Genomic DNA, 19133 nt, shown 5'->3' on the forward strand with positions numbered 1-19133 from the left:
ACAAAGAGAATCAGTGTAAGCACTTAGCAGAGCAGAGCTGCGCTCATGTTTCCTGGCTGCCCCCTTCCCGGCTCTGTTTCCCGGGTGAAGCAGGCACAACCCTCACCGAAGCAGCTCCCACGGGGAGGGAGTTCCAGTGATGTCTGAGAGAAAGAAAAAGTTGTCACCGCCTTGCACCGACCTGCTGGGGGTTTCCTCTAGAGAGGGATTCAGCCTGGAGTCTTGTCTGGCGCGTGTGTGCGTGTGTGTGTGTGTGTGTGTGTGTGTGTGTGTGTGTCCGTCCGCACGCCGAGGAATGCTCACGTAACCTGGCGTGAACTGTATGCCAGGTATGTGGATGGGCGTGTTTTGATTCTCAAAGGGACTGAGACCTCCCAAGAATGCTAACAGAACTGCTGCTTCACGACACTGCTGTGTAGGGTGAGCGGGGCCGTCACCTGATTTGAAAGGTAGTCTGGCAGTGTCCAGTGAGCATCCTGATACGCCCACACCATAGTGCAGTTGGTGCTGATGCTGGACTCTAGCTGAGCGCTCAGAGCTGTGTGTAAGAAAGTCTGGCAGTCTGGCTAGGGGAGGCGGGCGGTAGCGCAGCGGGTTGAGTGCAGGTGGTGCAAAGTGCAAGGACTGGCCTAAGGACCTTGGTTCGAGCCCCTGGCTCCCCACCTGCAGGGGAGTCGCTTCACAGATGGTGAAACAGATCTGCAGGTGTCTGTCTTTCCCCCTCTCTGTCTTCCCCTCCTCTCTCCATTTCTCTCTGTCCTATTCAGCAATGACAACATCAGTAACAACAACAATAATAACTACAACAACAAGAAAAACAACCAGGGCAATAAATAAATATTAAAAAGAAAGAAGAGCTTTATATAAAAGGAGAAAGTCTGGCTGAGGGTGCTCGTTGCAGTGAAGCGAGAGTGGAGAATGGGGAGCAGGTAAATGAATGTCGAACTCGAGAAATCCGCAGCTGTTCCAAGAGAACCACGCAGGTGTGTGCTGGGATGCGCCAGGTGCGTTTAACCTGCTGCGCAACCGCCCGCCCCCCTGCGTGCTGGAATGAAGTTGTTAAGATGGCGTGGAGTAAAAAACTGAATGACATTTCAGGGTTTTCAGTAAAAACCCTCCATTTGGATATATGTACCAGAAGCCAAGAAGACCGCCCACCTGGTTAGCAGTGATTCCCTCTGGGTTTGGGGTGGAATTAGAGAATATGGGGAGGGGGTCACTTTATTTTTATTTGATGCACTCCTATCTCCTTTCAGTATTTGAATAAAGAGTTCAGATGACCTGAACTAACTGTAAAAGCTCCAGAGAGAGTCATGTGTCGCTGTCACTGTCTTGGTCAGCACTTGCCGACAGGACGAATGCCCTCGGCCACCTGTCTCCTTCTGCTGCTGCTCGACTTGCCTGTGCTGGCAGCTTAGAACCTTGACTGTGTTGCTCGTTTGGGTTTGTTCCCTGAGTGACTCCGGCCTGCGACCACCGGAAGATTTCAAACCAGCCCCTCTGGAGTTGCCTGGACAGCCTTCAGCGGGGGAACAGCTGGCCGCTTGGCTCTGCCACCACCGGGCATGTGCGCCTGCCCTGGCTGCCGTCCCGTGAATGCAGGGCCTGTGCTCAGCCGCCCTGTGGCTTCCTTGCCCTGTTGATCCCCCTACGACACCTGGCTCTGCTTTGGAGTCTGGTCTGGCCTGTTGTGCTTGTGACTGTGTGTAGCTGGGAACAGCTGTTGCCGGGACTGAAGACTAGGACAACTGTCCCTGGCCCAGGCTTTGGGCTGTGTGGTGGAGACTCATGCGCCAGCCGAGACTGGAGGGGATTCTGGGATTTGTTCTAGACACCCTTTCCAGCCTCTCAGCCGCGGGCCAGGCTTCCTTAAAACGCTGGGGGCAGCTCAAAAGGTTGTCTTCTGCGAAATGGAATTGTGGCTCTTCCCCAATTTACACTCCCCCCCCCCCACACACACAAGCAAGCAAACACACACACACAAAACATACAGCAAATCCTGCCCACTCACTTTGATTTTTTTTCCCCCTCCAACATATTTCTGAAATCCCCAGTGTGTGCGACCACTTGTTGGCAGAGAAATGCCAGCAGACAGACAAATGGACAAGGAAGCAGCAAATATTAGTGGGAAAACTTGGTGGCGGCCACCTGCTTGTTTTGACTGTGCTCATTTGACAGTATATTTCCCCTGGTGGCCACGTGCTTGTGACTGTGCTTTCGGATTTGATTTTTTAATAGAGTGACATTTTGATTCAGTTGGCTATTTCTCTGCAAACCCCACTTCGTGCCAGCTTTTCCGTCACGAGGGACTGCTGTAAATACTGTAGCTTGCTCTGGCTCCTGAAAGTGTGGAATTGTGTCCTGGTCTGTTGCCTTTCATTTACAACAGCTGCCAGGAGGTGACTTAGAAAATGCCTTCATGGGAGTCGGGCGGTAGCACAGTGGGTTAAGTGCATGTGGCACGAAGCGCAAGGACCCGTGTAAGGATCCCGGTTCCCCATCTGCAGGGAAGTCGCTTCACAGGCAACGAAGTAGGTCTGCAGGTATCTTATCTTTCCTCTCTGTCTTCCCCTCCTCTCTCCATTTCTCTCTGTTCTATCCAACAACAACGCTATCAGTAACCACAACAATAAAACAACAAGGGCAACAAAAAGGAATAAATAAAAGTATTTTTAAAAAAATGCCTTTGTAGGTTCTGCAAAACTCTCCTGCCTGAGACTCTATGGTCCTTGGTTCAATTCCCTGCACCGCCCATAAGCTATAGCTGAACAGAGCTCTGGTTTAAAAAAAAAAAAGACTGGCATTGCTCTCCTGAAGACAGTGCTTGGCACAGGGGGCCAGAGCTCATCCGGTTCTTACCGACTTGATCCAGTCGATGTAGTTGGAGACGCGTGTGAACACAGAAGGCTTGCGGTAATAGTTGCAGCCAAGGGAGGATCCAAAGCTGACCACGCCGTGCACTTCCCACTGTCCGTGGGCTCCCGGGCAGTTTAGTGGTCCACCAGAGTCCCCCTGAGGAAGACCAGAGTTCTGTCAGGAGGAACTTGGGAGCTTGTGCGGGATGCTGGGAGGGAAAGGGGCTGCCCACCAGAGCCTCATGATTTGAATGCGCACGGTGCATCCATGTCATTCCATCACGAGTCGCCACGTTCTCTGAGGCCAGCCCTCATGTCACAGCTCAAGACAGCAAGCACCATCGTACTAGTGAAACCTAACATTTAATCTTTCTGTGCCAGGCTAGTTTCTCGGGCGGGAGACAGACGATCAGGGACTCATGGCTGAGCTGGGAACGCAGTTCAGTCTTTATTGATGAGCAGGAATGCAGTGCAATCAATCTAATCTCTCTTCATTAGAAAATCCTGTCCTTTATATCTCCTGAGGCAGAAGTGTCAGGTCGGAAGAGAAAGTAGGTAGGATACGGGGTGGGGAAAAGGAAAAAGCTCAGGGAAGTATCAAACTTGCATCTGACCAGTGGGGATTAAACCAATGCCCTGTAGGCAGGGCGGGTCTCAGGTAAAGCAGTGATTATGTAAATAGACCACAGTGTTAAGCAGTTCAAGGGAACCTAATGTGATGATCAAAACAGAAGGGGTCTTAGAAGCAGAATTAGAAGCAGACCAACATTGTATTGTTAAATGGGAAACTGGGGAATGTTATGCATGTACAAACTATTGTATTTACTGTTGAATGTAAAACATTAATTCCCCAATAAAGAAATAAATTAAAAAAAAAAAGAAGCAGACCAACATTTCTGTATGCCTGGAGTGGAGGGAAGCACTTTACACACACACACACGCACACGCACACGCACACACTCACAGACACACAAACACACACAGACACACAGACACACACATAACAGACACACACACTCACACACACACAGACACACACAGACACACACACACAGACACTCACACAGACACATACACAACAGACATACACACACTCACACACACAGACACACAACAGACACACACAGACACACACACAAACACACAGAGACACACACAACAGACACATACACACACACAGACACATACACACACACAGACACACACACTCACACAGACACACAGACACACACACAGACACACACACACAGATACACACAGACACACACACACAGACACACACTCTCACACTCACACACAGACACACACACAGACACACAGACTCAGACACACACAGACTCACACACACACAGACACACAGATACTCACACATATTCACACACAGACACACACAGATACACACACTCATACACAGACACACACACAGACACACACATAACAGACACATACACTCACACAGACACACACACACAGACACACACACACACAGACACACAGATACACATACTCACACAGACACACACACAGATACACATACACACAGACACACACACAGATACACACACTCATACACACAGACACACACAGAGACACACACACTCACACACACACTCATACACACAGACACACACACACTCACACAGACACACAGACACACACACACACTCACACACAGACACACACACACACTCAAACACACTCACACACACACACCCTCTACCTATGTGGTGTGTATTGTTACTGTCCCCCATTTCACTGAAATGTAAAAACAGAAGCCCTTAGAGATGGTGACTTTCCGGGGCCGGGTGCTGGTGCACCTGGTTGAGCGCACGTGTTAACAAGGTGTGAGGAGCCGGGTTTGAGCCCCCAGTCCCCACCTGCTGGGGGAAAGCTTTGTGAGTGGTGAAGCAGGGCTGCAGGTGTCTCTCTTCCTCTTTGCCTTTCTACCTCCACCTCCCCTCTTGATTTCTGACCATCTCTATCCAATAAATAAAGTTAATTTTTTGCTTTTAAAAGAGAGATTGTGACTTGCCTAATGCTGAACAGGCAGGAAGTATAAGACCTGAGGTAGAATGCTACACGGTTCACCATTGGCCACTTCCTCCCATGGTGAGGAGTTTTGCTGGGGGAAGGCACTAGTTTGCCCCCCTGGTCTGTGTGGACAGGAAGTACAGAAGCACTCGTGTAGCAAAGCCTTTGGGCTAAGACACTTTTTTTTTTTTTTTTTGAGATTTCTTTCCCTTTCTCTCTCTCCTCTCTCTCTCTCTCTCTTTCTTTCTTCTGCCTCCAGGGTTATTTGCTAGGGCTCAGTGCCTGCACTACGAATCCACTGCTCCTGGAGGCCATTTTTCCCCCATTTCTATTGCCCTTGTTGTTGTTGTTATTGTTGCCATTGATGTTGTTGTTGGATAGGACAGAGAGAAATGGATAAAGGAGGGGAAGACAGGGAAGGGGAAAGACAGACACCCACAGACCTGCTTCACTGGTTGTGAGGCGACCCTCCCTGCAGGTGGGGAGCTGGGGGCTCGAACCGGGATCCTTACACCAGTCCTTGTGCTTTACGCCACGTGCGCTTAACCCGCTGTGCTACTGCTGGACCCTCCTTCCCCAAGACACTGTTTTAACTCTTGTAGTCTCTCAAGCTGGTAACAATGCCTCTGGGTTAAGATTTGATCTTAGAATTACTCTGCGGCAGCCACCATGAAGGGGTCCATTAGACAGTTAACAGGATAAATCAAACAGAAGCACGTGAGGTTACCTTAGAAAGGCAGCAGCAGGGCCGGGTGGTGACGCACCAGGTCAAGCACACATAGTGCGAAGTGCAAAGACCTGAGCAAGGATCTGGGTTTGAGTCCTCGGCTCCCCATCTGAGGGGGGGTGTGCGCATCACAAGTGGTGAAGCAGATCTGCAGGTGTATTTCTCCCTCTCTATGTCTGTGTACTCTCTCAGTTTCCCTCTCTCCTACTCAATAAAAATAAATAAATAAATAAATAAATAAATAAATAAATAAATAAATAAATAAAATGGAAAAATGGCCACCAGGAGCAGTGGATTTATAGCGTCTGCATCGAGCCCCGGCAATAATCCTGGAGGCAAAAAAAAAAAAAGAGAGAGAGAAAGAAAGACACAAGCCCAGGGACTGTGTTGTTCATTGGCTTTCCTTCCTACACAGAGGGAAGAATAAGATGGTGGCAACAAGAGACCTTAAAAAAACCAAGGATGGGGAGTCGGGTGGTAGCGCAGTGGGTTAAGAGCACATGGCGCAAAAAAAAAACACAAAAAAAAACGAGGGATTTCCTAGTAGTGTGTGTGTGTGTGTGTGTGTGTGTGTGTGTGTGTGTGTGTGTGTGTGAGGGGGTGTGGACACTACACAGGGACTCTCAGAGCATCTTTTCTGGACACAACAAGGACACAAGCGTTAAGTGCACACATTGCAGTACGCAAGGTTGCAGGTACAAGCCCTGGGTCCCCACCTGCAGAGGGAGAGCTTTGCAAGTGGTGGAGCAGGACCACAGTGTCCTTTTTCCTTCCTTCCTTCCTTCCTTCCTTCCTTCCTTCCTTCCTTCCTTCCTTCCTCCCTCCCTCCCTCCCTCCCTCCCTCCCTCCCTCCCTTCCTTCCTTTCCTTTTTATTATCTTTATTTTATTTATTGGATAGAGACAGCCAGAAATTGAGAGGGAAAGGACTGATAGAGAGGGAGAGACAGACACCTGCAACACTGCTTCACCACTCGCAAAGCTTTCCCCCTGCAGGTGGGGACCAGGGGGGCTCGAACCCAGGTCCTTGCACTGTAATGTGTGCGCTCAACCAGGTGCACCACCGCCTGGGCCCCCTCTGTCTCTTTCCATCTCTGTCTCCCCTCCCCTTTCAATTCCTCTCCGTCCCTATCCAATAATAATAATAATAATAATAATAATAATAATAATAATAATAATAATAATAATAATAAGCAAGGACCCAGTCTCGGGCTTCAGATGCATTGTGCTGTGTGTTTGTGTTTGTGCCAGGAGGCCGGACAATGGCTCCTCAGAGTATCTCTCTGACCTTACACCCCCCAGCTCTCCCAGTTTGTTGTGGAAAGGAAGACGCCTGGCTTTCTGCACTCACGTTGCAGCTGGAGATGACGCCGTCTCCTCCAGCACAGACCATGTTGGTCTTCACGGTGCTGCCCCACCAGCCGGGGCTGGAGCACGTGGCGTAGTCCACCACCAGCAGGTGGCCCTGCTGCAGGATGTCGGGAAGAACCCCGTTGGCTGCGGGAGAACAGAGGGAAGGCATCACAGGGACAAAACAGCAAATAGTAAGTGCCTGCTGGGTCACAACGACCAGATAACAGGGGCACACCACCACCAGAGTCCTGGATCCCCAATCCCTCCACTGGAAGCTACAGCAGTTCTCCCAAGGCTGCAGATACGGGCCGACTAGTATTTCTACAACTGTCTGTCTGTATTTGTATAGATTTGCTCTTTTATTTTATTTTATTTTATAGGTTCCCATCTTCTCTCCCTTCCCAAGTCCCACCTACACCCTATGACTACATCCAAATGTCCTTCATTTTTTCCTCCTCTTATCTCAAGCTAAACTGATCAGTTCCTGGGAGTCGGGCAGAGGGTTAAGCGCAAGTGGCGCAAAGCACAAGGACCGGCGTAAGGATCCTGGTTTGAGCCCCGGCTCCCCACATGCAGGGGAGTCGCTTCACAAGCAGTGAAGCAGGTCTGCAGGGGTCTGTCTTTCTCTCCCACTCTCTGTCTTCCCCTCCTCTCTCCATTTCTCTCTGTCCTATCTGGCAATGATACAACAATAATAACTAGAACAATAAAACAACAAGGGCAATAAAAGGAAATAAATAAATAAAAATAAAAACCCCCCACAACTGATCAGTTCCTGTCCCCAGCTTGAACATTCAGAGATAATATAAAACCTGGGAGTTGTTGACAGCAACTGCTGTTTTTCCTTTAGGGAGACAAGGTGAAATTAAATCTGCCATGAAGAGAAATTTCGAGACTGGGTTTCCTAGTTGTTTTTAAAGATTTATTTATTAATGAGAAAGATAGGAGGAGAGAGAAAGAACCAGACATCACTCTGGTACATGTGCTGCCAGGGATTGAACTCAGGACCTCACACTTAAGAGTCCAATGCTTTATCCACTGTACCACCTCCCAGACCATGGTTTCCTAGTTTTTTTTAGAGTCTTCCAGCCCTGGAGTTGACCCTGTTCCAAAAGTCTGGTGAGCTCTCTGCTCTTGCTTGAATTCCTTAAATCCTTATGACACTCCTCTTTTTGTTGAGCTAGCTTTATGGATTTCTGCCAAATTAAAAAAAATTTGTTTATGTGTTTATTTATGTATTTATTTCTTTACCAGAGCCTTACTCAACTCTGGTTTATGGTGGTGAGGGGGACCAGAAGCGAGAACTTGGAGCCCGAGGCACGAAAGTCCTTTGCATTATCATGATGCTGTCTCCCTCACACACGGTCACTGTCCTTAAATCTGCCAGTGAATCTGTTGGCATTTGGAACCTGAGGTTGGGGAAAATATTCTGATTTGGTGAAGGTGGAGTATTGGGACTAATGAGCCCCAGTGACACTGCCATTGTCATCTCTATTAAGACAGCAATTCTACTAACAACAAGATTAGCAGTGCTGTCATTCTTCACTTTAGTAGACTCTTCAAAATATGCAAGATAACTCAGTAAATGTTTACTCTAGTGAGGGGGCCAGTTGGTGGTACACCTGGTTAAGTGCACACATTACAGTGCTCAAGGACCTGGGTTCAAGCCTCTGGTTTCCATCTTCGGGGGAAAGCTTCACAAGTGGTGAAGTAAGTCTGCAGGTGTCTCTCTGTCTCTCTCCCTCTCTATCTCCCACTTCCCTCTCAGTTTCTCTCTGTCTCTATCCAATAACAAGTAAATAAAATTAAAATTAAAAAAAAAATTACTCCTTTGGTCTGGGAGGTGGCGCAGCAGATAAAACATCCAACTCTCAAGCAAGAGGTCCTGAGTTCAATCTTCGATAGCACGTGTACCAGAGTGATGTCTGGTTCTCTCTCTCTCCTCCTATCTTTCTCATTAATAAATAAAATCTTTAAAAGAAATTTATTCTTATTTGATAGCTGGGGCATTAAAGACCTTTTTGTAAATATAGACAGGGAGAAATTGATAGGGAAGGGAATGATAGAGGAGAGAGAAAAAGAGACACCTGCAGACTTGTTTTATTGCTTATCAAGTCTCCTCTCTGCAGGTGGGGATTGGGGGCTTGAACCTGGGTCCTTGTGCATTGTAACCTGTGCATTATACTAGATGCACCATTATCTGGCCCCCCTTTACTGTCCCCTTTTTACTGATGACAAATCTGAGGTTAAGTCACGTGCTCAAGACCTTATAGCTAGTAGGTGGTGCTGGGATTTGAACCTCGGAACTCTGACCTCTTACTAGCCTATCCTACCCTGCCTGTCAAAGGCAGCTTTTATTTCTTCCAGAGCCCTGGGGCTGCCCTCCCAGGCCTTTGGGGCCCCAGGGCTCACTTACTCTGCAGTCTTCCCCAGCCAGTGACGTAGCAGGAGTAGTTGTTGGGGAGAATGGTGCCAGCAGGCGGGAGGCAGGCCAACTGGATCTTGTCGGTCAAGGGGACGGAGGTAGCCAGCTTGAGCAGGGCGATGTCATTCCTGACTTGGCAGGGAAGCAGAGCATAAGGCCAGCTCTGATTTAATTAGTCGCTCCCTGTTCAGAGCTGGAAAACCATTTCCCACCTTCCCTTCACGTCTGTGTCACTTATCTGCCAGCACAGCCTCTACTGAAGCCCATGACTGTGGGAGAAGGCAGGAGAGACTCTGTCGTGTTCGACTGACAGCCCTGTGTCTCCCTGCTAGGGAGTAAATATCGTCAGTGAGTGCTCAGGCTCAATGGGGGCAATGCTGACAGTTCCTGTCTCCCTCTCCAGGTGCCTCTGGGGCTGGCTCCATCTCTAAGGGGTCACTGCTCCTTCCCCCTCCCTAAAGAAGAAATGATGGGAGTCCCGGTGGTAGCGCAGCGGGTTAAGCGCACTTGGCGCAAAGCGCAAGGACCGGAATAAGGATCCTGGTTCGAGCCAGTTGTGCCCAGCGTCTTCTGGGAGACCCTGCCCCAGCCCCAAGTGCACCCCAACGGAGGGCAGGTACCCTTTGGAGAGCTGGTTGGGGTTCCAGTCCTCATGGACCACGGCCTGGGAGACGCTGATGGCCAGTGAGCCGGACTCATCGGTGGAGAGGCTGTGCCGGCCCAGCACAACACGGTAGGTCCTGGAGGAGCTAGAACAGGGGAGCAAATAGGAGAGAGTTAGCTCCTAGCTAGCCTTTCCTCTCTCTGACCCTCTGTGGGCAGGGAAAAAACCCCAGAAGCCTGGGTTTAGACAATGCCGAGAATGAATGAAATTAAGTGGCTATAACTCAGGCTACTAACTGGGGCTTGGGAATTTTTCTTCTACAGAGGCAGTTGGTTAATTATATTACAAAAGCTATAATTAGGTAGCAGATCCTTTAATAGTGTTTTTATTTATTTATTTTTAATATTTATTTATTCCTTTTTTGTTGCCCTTGTTATTTTTTATTGTTATTGATGTCATTGTTGTTGGATAGGACAGAGAGAAATGGAGAGAGGAGGGGAAGGCAGAGAGGGAGAGAGAAAGACAGACACCTGCAGACCTGTTTCACTTCTTGTGAAACGACTCCCCTGCAGATGGGGAGCCGGGGCTTGAACCCGGATCCGTAATGCCAGTCCTGTGCTTTGCTTAACCCACTGTGCTACCGCCCAACTCCCTATTTTATTATTATTTTTTTTATCTTAGAGCACTGTTCAGTTCTGGCTTATGGTCATGTGGGGGATTGAACCTGGGACTTAGAAGTCTCAGGCATGAAAGTCTCTTTGCATAACTATTATGCTATCTCTGTCGACTTGAATCATCTCTTTTTTTCAACATTGTTTCGTTATGACTTTGATGAGAAAAAAAAAAAGGACACAGCCAGTGTTGAACAAACTAACACTGAGGACCTGCTTTCATTATGTTATTTCACTTAAAGTTATAATTTTCTTTTAAGAATATTTTAATTTATTTATTATTGGATAGAGACAGAGAGAAACTGAAAGGAGTGTGGGGGGAGATAGAGAGGGAGAGAGACAGAGAGACACCTGCAGCCCTACTTCACCACTTGTGAAGCTTCCTCACTGCAGGTGGGGACCAGAGGCTTGAACCTGGGTCCTTGTGCACTGTAGTGTGTGTGTAAAGTCACATTTGTCAAGACCCCACTGCACTATAAACTATGTTACTATGAGGGAGAGGAGATGGACACAGAGAACATAGCAGTCATTTGCTCTCAAGGGTGTTTGGGGTTTGGTCTCCCAGCTCTCATTTTCAGATGGGTAAACTGAGGCTCAGAGACTCTTATAGGTAGTGAGAGTCTAGAACTAAAGGCTGGGACTCCTGATTCCCCAACTTTTTTTATTTTCCCCACCACCTAGTCTGTCTCCTCACCTACCTATTAACAAGTTCCCATAGGGACAAAGGAGCCCTCCTGCACTGCTGGTGGGGATGTCAGTTGGTCCGACCTTTGTGGAGAGCAGTCTGGAGAACACTAGAAGGCTAGAAGTGGACCTACCTTATGACCCTGCATTTCGGCTCCTGGAAGCAAACACACCCATCCCAAAAGATCTGTGTAAGTAACCCAGGTGTCCAACAACGGATGAGTGGCTGAGCAAGTTGTGGTCTATATGCACAATAGAATATTACTCAGCTTTTAAAAATGGTGAATTCACTCTTTTCACCTCATCTTGGACGGAGCTTGAAGGAATCACATTAAGTGAGATAAGTCAGAAGCAAAAGGATGAAATATGGGATGACCTCACTCATAGACATTGAAAAACAAGATCAGAAGGGAAAAACAAAGCAGAACTAGGACTGGAGTTGGTGTATTGCACCAAAGTAAGAGACCCTGGGGGTGGAGGTGGAGGTTTCAGGTCCTGGAACACGATGGCAGAGGAGGACCTAGTGGGGTTGTATTGTTATGTGGAAAACTGGGAAATGTTATGCATGTACAAGCTATTCTATTTTACTGTTGATTGTAAACCACTACTCCCTCAAATAAATAAATAAATAAATAAATAAATAAAAGAGTTCCCATAGAAACGAGAGTCATACTGACTCAGTGGGGACTCCAGCTAATGTGAGATGGTCTGGAATGAAAAGAGGGAATAGTATGACTGAACAATGTCCCAGACATTTTTCTTCCCCTTGTGACCTTTTTTTTTATTTTAACAAAAATACTAATTAATTCTGGATACAGACAGAAATTGAGAGGGAATGGGGAAACAGAGAGAAAGAGAGACAGAGAGACATTTGCAGCCCTGCTTCACCACTTACGAACTTCCCCCGCTGCAGGTAGGGACCAGGGGCTTGAACCTGGGTCCTTGTGCACTGGAATATGAGCACTTAATCAGATGCGTCACCACCTGGTTGCCCCCGCCCCCGCCGCCCAGTGAACTGTTATAATGGCAACTATTCACTTTAATTGAGCATTTACCAAGTAACAGACCCTTTACCACATCATCTCATTTAAACCACTGCCTTTTTTTTTTTTGTCAGTGATAGAGAAGATAAAATTGGAGATGTTACTCATTTTGCTCAAGGGAATCCAATTTTAAATCTGGAGGCTGCATCCAGTACCCCAAAGAGGCCAGGCACTGGGTCTCTCCCCTTGCTCTAGGTCCTTTTTTTTATTGGCCAGCTCAGTGCAATTAATTCACGTCATGGAATGACCCACCAGCTGGCCAACAGGTGGACAGGTGGAACAGGTCAACTGAAGATTGTGTTAGACAGGTGGATGGGGTAGTGCCAGGTCCCTCTATAAAGTGTGGTTCAGGCTACCTGGGCTCCAGTATTTGGAGTTGAGCCCAGGCTGGTGCGGTGAGCAGGCTGGGTGGCCAGGGATGTAGTTACCTGATGCAGTGAGCGGCTGTCAGGACCCAATTTTCTGCCACCAGGGAGCCTCCGCAGGTGTGGCGCCACTGTCCGTTGTTGCTGTACTGCAGGGAGACCTGGGAAGGAGGGCAGGGCAGGTGCACTGGTAGCTGAAAGGTCAGGCCTCCCCCAAGTCAGGCGTACCTGGTGCATCTGCATCTCTGACTCCCCCGCCCCCAATATTCTTTGTAAACGAAAACTTGTTTCTGTGGAGATCTGACAGTTTCATAGGTGTGGCATAGGACTTGCAGCTTGTTGCTTTCTGCACTGTGCCAGTTTCCTTCCCCCTTCCTCTCTCCCTCTCTCTTTTAAAGGGAGTCGGGCGGTAGTGCAGTGGGTTAAGCGCACATGGCGTGAAGCATAAGGACCAGAATAAAGATCCCGGTTCGAGCCCCCGGCTCCCCACCTGCAGGGGAGTCACTTCACAGGTGGTGAAGCAGGTCTGCAGGTGTCTATCTTTCTCTCCCCCTCTATCTTCCCCTTCTCTCTTGATTTCTCTCTGTTCTATCCAACAACAACAATGATAACAACAATGGATAAACAACAAGGGCAACGAAAGGGAAAAAATAGCCTCCAGGTGCAGTGGTTTTGTTGGGCGGTAGTGCATCGGCTTAAGCACACGTGGCACAAAGTGCGAGGACATCCATGAGGATCCTGGTTCGAGCCCCGGGCTCCCCACCTGCAGGGGAGTTGCTTCACAAATGGTGAAGCAGGTCAGAAGGTGTCTGTCTTTCTCTCCCCCTCTCTGTCTTCCCCTCTTCTCGATTTCTCTCTGTTCTATCCAACAACAACAACAACAACAATGATAAACAACAAGGGCAACAAAAGGGAAAAAATGGCCTCCATGAGGAGTGGATTCATAGTGCAGGCACCGAGCCCCAGCAATAACCCTGGAGGCAAAAAAAAAAAAAAAGAAATTGGGAAATATTAGGTACTATTCTATGATGGAAGCTCTCTCAATGAAGGGGAGGATGGATGGATGTGTGTTGGGAAATTGCAAGGGTTTTAACTGGTGGGATTAATGTTACCCTGCAGGCAGGAAGGGTCTCAAGGTAGAAAGAAGATAGATCAAAGGAATGGAATGGGTGGGGATCTTTCAGGCAAAACAATGATTATGTAAGTGGGCCATAGTATCAGCAATGCAGGGTGGAGGAGGGGGAGCTGGCTTAATGCCTGACATCTCCCCCTTTCTTTTTATCTAATGGCCATAGTATCAGGAATGCAGATGCTTTGTGAAGCAGGGAGTCTGACAGGACGGGGCACACCTTTGGAGTTACTCCTGTCCTTCTTTGCTCAATCTGTCAGTAGAGAGAGAGACTGACAGAAAAGACGCACCCCTCAGGTCAGGCCCTGCCAAGCTCAACCACATCCTCACAATTTCTCAACAGATGTGTACCATTCCTTCTGTGAGACACACTGACAGCTCCTGACCGCCACTTATGCTGCAAACTCACTCAAATTCAGTTCTTTTGTTCTGAAACCTGTCTATGACAGATATATTCATATTCCAATAATGCAAACTGATTAAAAACACAGCCTTTGAAATATATGAGTTCAAAGAGAGAGCTGTGGTAAATATAGAAACTAAATTACATGGTGTCTGTGAGAAATAAAGTTTTGTGGGGAAAGTCCTAAAAATTTGGAAGGATTAATTCAGATTACTTTGTGGCTCAAAAGTATTCTCTGCTTGGGGGGGGGGCTGGGTGGTGGCACACCTGGTTGAACACACGTTACAATGCGTAATGACCCGGGTTCGAGCCCCCAGTTCCCACCTGCAGGGGGAAAGCTTTGCAAGTGGTGAAGCAGTACTGCAGGTGTCTCTCTGTCTCTCTCCCTTACCCCTTTCCCTCTCTATTTCTGGCTGTCTCTATCCAATAAATAAAGATACTAATAATAAAAAAGTATTCTCTGCTCAAAAGAAATGAAATTATATATGATATATTATGCGGAGTGGCTTATGTAAGAGAGACAGTTAATCACTCACATGATTGTGAAACGTAAGTTTTATGTTAAAATACAGTATTTAAACATTGTGTGGAGTTTCTAGTAATTTCTCTATGAATTTCCAATTACTGATTTTTAATCAAGTCAGATAAGATATTTTAATTTTTTTTTTTTTGCCAGAGCACTGCTCAGCTCTGGTTTATGGTGGTGTGTGGGGGGGGACTGAACCTGGGACTTTGGAGCCTCAGGCATGAGAGTCTCTTTGCAAGAAGATTCAGATGTGGAGTCTTTCTTCTCCTCTGTCTCTCTTTCTGTTTTTCACACCCTGTTAAAAATAAAGAAGAGGGAGCTGGGCAATAGCACAGCAGGTTTAGTGCAAGTGGTGCAAAGCATAAGGACCATCGTAAGGATCCTGGTTCACACCCTCAGCTCCCCACCTGCAGGGGAGTCGCTTCACAAGCGATGAAGCAGGTCTGCAGGTGTCTGTTGGAGCCCCAAATTCTAACAACACTCCCCCTCTATTTCTCTCTGTCCTATCCAACAACAACAATAACAACAACGATAATAACTACAACAATAAAACAACAAGGGCAACTGTCGTATGCTTTACATTGGTTTGTTCTAGCCCTCCCCCGCCAAGAGAATTGGATCAGTCCAGTTAATTTCGTGGGCCCGCTTGGCCCCGCCCCAAGGAACCCCGACAGAGGGTTCCTGAGTTCGAGAGTTTCAGAGTTACAGAGTAAGAGAGAGTTCCACAGTGGAAGAGTTTCAGAGTTGGAGTGTTTCAGAGTTCCAGAGTTGGAGGGTTCCAGAGTTTGAGAGTAAGAGAGAGTGCTTGTGCCGCCACAAAGAGACAGCAGAGTTCTGTTTGGTGATTAGTTTGTCTTAGTTTATGAATCATGGTTCCTGAATAAAGAAATACAGCTGCCCTGCCCAGCTGTTGTCTCCGTGTCTCTGTTACCCGCCCGTGAAGCTAGCCAGCCCGGCTAGAGCCTCCAAATTTTAACAACAGGCAACAACAGGGAATAAATAAATAAATATTTAAAAAATAAATAAAGAAGACTAGAAGGCAAAGAAGGGAGGGAGGGAAGGAAGGAAACTAGATCAGTTCATAGTGGGAACATGAAGCCCCAGCAGTATCCTGGTGACAAAAAAGAAAAAAGTGCATAGACATCAAATCTTCCTCTAGAAAAGTTGGGAGGCCGTAATTCTGAATGAAAGGAGCAGCCTTTAAAATTGACAAAGGACAGGCATGCTAGCTCCCTGGGATAGTGCACTGCTTGGACAACCCAGGCTGAGACTCATCCTTATTGCAGTGAAGGAAGCTTTGGTTCTGTGATCTCTTCCACTCTGTCTTAAAAAAATAACTGAAGAATACAGGTCCAAAAAGGATGACAGAGGACCTAGTGGGGGTTATATTGTTATGTGGAAAACTGAGAAATGTTATGCATGTACAAACTATTGTATTTACTGTCAAATGTAAAACATTAATCCCTCAATAAAGAAATTAAAAAAAATAATTGGATGAAATTTAGTTTTTTTTTTTTTTTGCCTCCAGGGTTATTGCTGGGGCTTGGTGCCTGCACTGTGAATCCACTGCCCCTGAAAATCATTTTTCCCATTTTTGTTGCCCTTGTTGTTTTATTGTTGTTATTGCTGTTGTTGTTGGATAGGACAGAGAGAAATGGAGAGAGGAGGGGAAGACAGAGAGGGGGAGAGAAAGACAGAGACCTGCAGACCTGCTTCACCACCTGTGAAGCGACTCCCCTGCAGGTGGGGAGCCGGGGCTTGAACTGGGATCCTTAGGCAAGTGCTTGTGCTTCGTGCCATATGTGCTTAACCCGCTGCACTACTGCCTGGACCCCTAAAATTTAGTTTTATGAGGAACTGAAAAAAAAAGTATCTGCATGACCATTTTGCTGTTTTCTCCAAGATTTTTCTATATTGATAACACTGTAAGCCCCGCATATTGTCTACCACTCATAGGACCTAGTTTTTGTTCCTTTGATCCACCAAACAGTTTAGTTCTGAGTACTTCCTTGAAAAAATTACTTATCAGATAGAGACAGAAATTGAGAGGAAAGGGGAAGACAGAGAGGGAGAGATAAAAAGAGACACCTGCAGCACTGATTCTCTGCTCATGAAGCTTTCCCCCTTTACGTGGGGTCCAGAGGGCTTGAAACTGCCACCCCCCATCTCCCTCCCCAGCCTTGTGCATTGTAACCAGTACGCTCAGCCAGCTGTCCTGTCCCCATTATGAGTATTTCAAGGTAAGGAAACATTTACTTTCATTGGTAACACTAATTTACTTGTAGTTAATCGTTAAGCTGCATAAACAGCTCTTCTTGGCTCCTTAACAACAAATATTTGCATAACTGATGATGAATGGCTCACAGGATAGGAGTATATTTTTATGCAAGCATCTGATTGGCAAACAGTGTAACAAAGTTGGCTAACAGCGTAACAGAATGGGAGTCTCTGTGTATAGGTAGTGGGATGTATGGGATCCTTATGGAAACCACAGGAGACATGGCTCCAAGGCCCTTTATCCCAATTCTGTCCTGCATTCCCACCAGTTCTCATTCTTGCCTGTGCAATAGGTCCATCCTAAGTTGGAGGGCAAAGAGGATGAATTGAAGTTAGTGAGAGTAGGGAGCTAAGAAGTGGAACGTAGGTGACTCACCTGCCAGGGCCAGCTGTTGGGGATCACATCTTCACCACCGACCACCCTGGACAGGTGGGGCTTATAAGTGGAGAGCCCACAGCTGAGAGCTGTGAAAAGAGGGTTGTGAGTCTCGGAGGCAGGGACCCAATTAATATAACCAACACTTGTAGCACACACCAAAGGCCATCCCCCCAAAAAAAGAGAGAGAGAGAGTGTCCTTGTTCTGGAAGGATCCCAGGTGGCCATAATATTCTGCTCTTGGCTTCACTTCTTTGGAACTTTAGCTTTTATCAGACCCACAGAGTTAAATTCAGTGTGTGTGTGTGTGTGTGTGTGTGTGTGTGTGTGTGTGTGTGTGTAGGGGCATGGAGGTCCCATCCTTAGTCCTGCCAGGGAACTGGGAAAGTGACTCTGGGGACAGACAGGGCTTACCCCCAGCCACCAAAGCTGACACCAGTAGGATCTGGATCATGGTGTGTTCGTTGAGCCTCCTAAGCGTGATGCTGGGTGAGGTCCCGGTTTTTATTAGCAGGCTTATCAAGCAGAGATAGATTAAGAATACACAAGATGGGGATTTTCTCAAAGCCCAGTGGGAAAAAGGACCTGTGTTCAGATATCTTTTTCCATTTTCTCTACTTGTTATTCTGACAATGCTTTGAAAAAGATGTTGATGGTGAATGTTAAAATATGGGTTCTATCCTGCACTGCTGGTGGGAGTGTCGACGGGTCCAACCCCTGTGGAGAGCAGTCTGGAGAACTCTCAGAAGGCCAGAAGTGGACCTGCCCTGGGACCCTGCAATTCCTCTCCTGGGGATAGATCCTAAGGAATCAAACACACCCATCCAAAAACATTTGTGAATACCTATGTTCATAGCAGCACAATTTGTAATAGCCTAAACCTGGAAGCAACTCAGGTGTTCAACAACAGATGAATGGTTGAGCAAGTTGCGGTCTATATACACACAATGGGACACTACTCAGCTATGAAAAATGGTGAATTCACCATCTTCTTGGATGGAGGTTGAAGAAAGAATCATGTGAAATGAGATAAGTCAGAAAGAGAAGGATGAATGTGGAATGATCCCACTCATAGACAGAAGTTGAAAAGTAAGAACAGAAGGGAAAACTCAAAGCAGAATTTGGACTGGAGTTGGTGTTTTGCACCAAAGTAAAAGACTGTGGGGCGGGTGGGTGGTGGGGGAGGGCTCAGGTCCTGGAACATGATGGCGGAGGAAGATCTAGGTGGGGGGATAGGGTGTTATGTGGAAAACTGAGAAATGTTATATATGGACCAACTACTGTGTTTGACTGTTGACTGTAAACCATTAATCATTCCAGTGCAAAAAAAGGTTCTATTGAAGGTGATTATGTTAAGTGAAATAAGTAAGGGGATGGGATGCATTGGATCGACCTTCCCGTGGTGCATCCCGTGAGTACCCATTCATTGGGGAAACTGACGATCCTTCCTAGCCGACTGAATCCACATGCATCCCAGTCACTTTCAAAGCCAGCAACAAGCAGACATCAGGCTCAACCTGACGCTGTTGACTGGCTACGGAAGAAGGGCAAACGCTGGAAGAAGAGTAAGGGGATGAAAGTCAGCTACAGGCTTGTAGCGGCCAGTTCTCCTCTGCACATTGGCTAGTGACTGCGGAGGGCAGGGGGAGACGGGCCACCCCGGGGG

General features: G+C 47.4%; 1 protein-coding gene across 1 annotated transcript; it reads right to left on the bottom strand.

Moving 5' to 3' along the window:
• Positions 1-383: 383 nt before the first annotated feature.
• On the bottom strand, positions 384-17578 carry LOC103114102 (chymotrypsin-like elastase family member 2A; the record flags this gene model as incomplete). Its single annotated transcript, XM_007523727.2, has 7 exons — positions 384-524; positions 2860-3012; positions 6963-7108; positions 9381-9517; positions 10010-10138; positions 12820-12917; positions 17468-17578. Coding segments are annotated over 7 exons (915 nt in total), but the record flags the coding sequence as incomplete, so codon positions are not given.
• Between the last annotated feature and the right edge of the window lie 1555 nt (positions 17579-19133).

Source organism: Erinaceus europaeus, unplaced genomic scaffold (assembly GCF_950295315.1).
Source record: "Erinaceus europaeus unplaced genomic scaffold, mEriEur2.1 scaffold_919, whole genome shotgun sequence".
NCBI lineage: Eukaryota > Metazoa > Chordata > Mammalia > Eulipotyphla > Erinaceidae > Erinaceus > Erinaceus europaeus.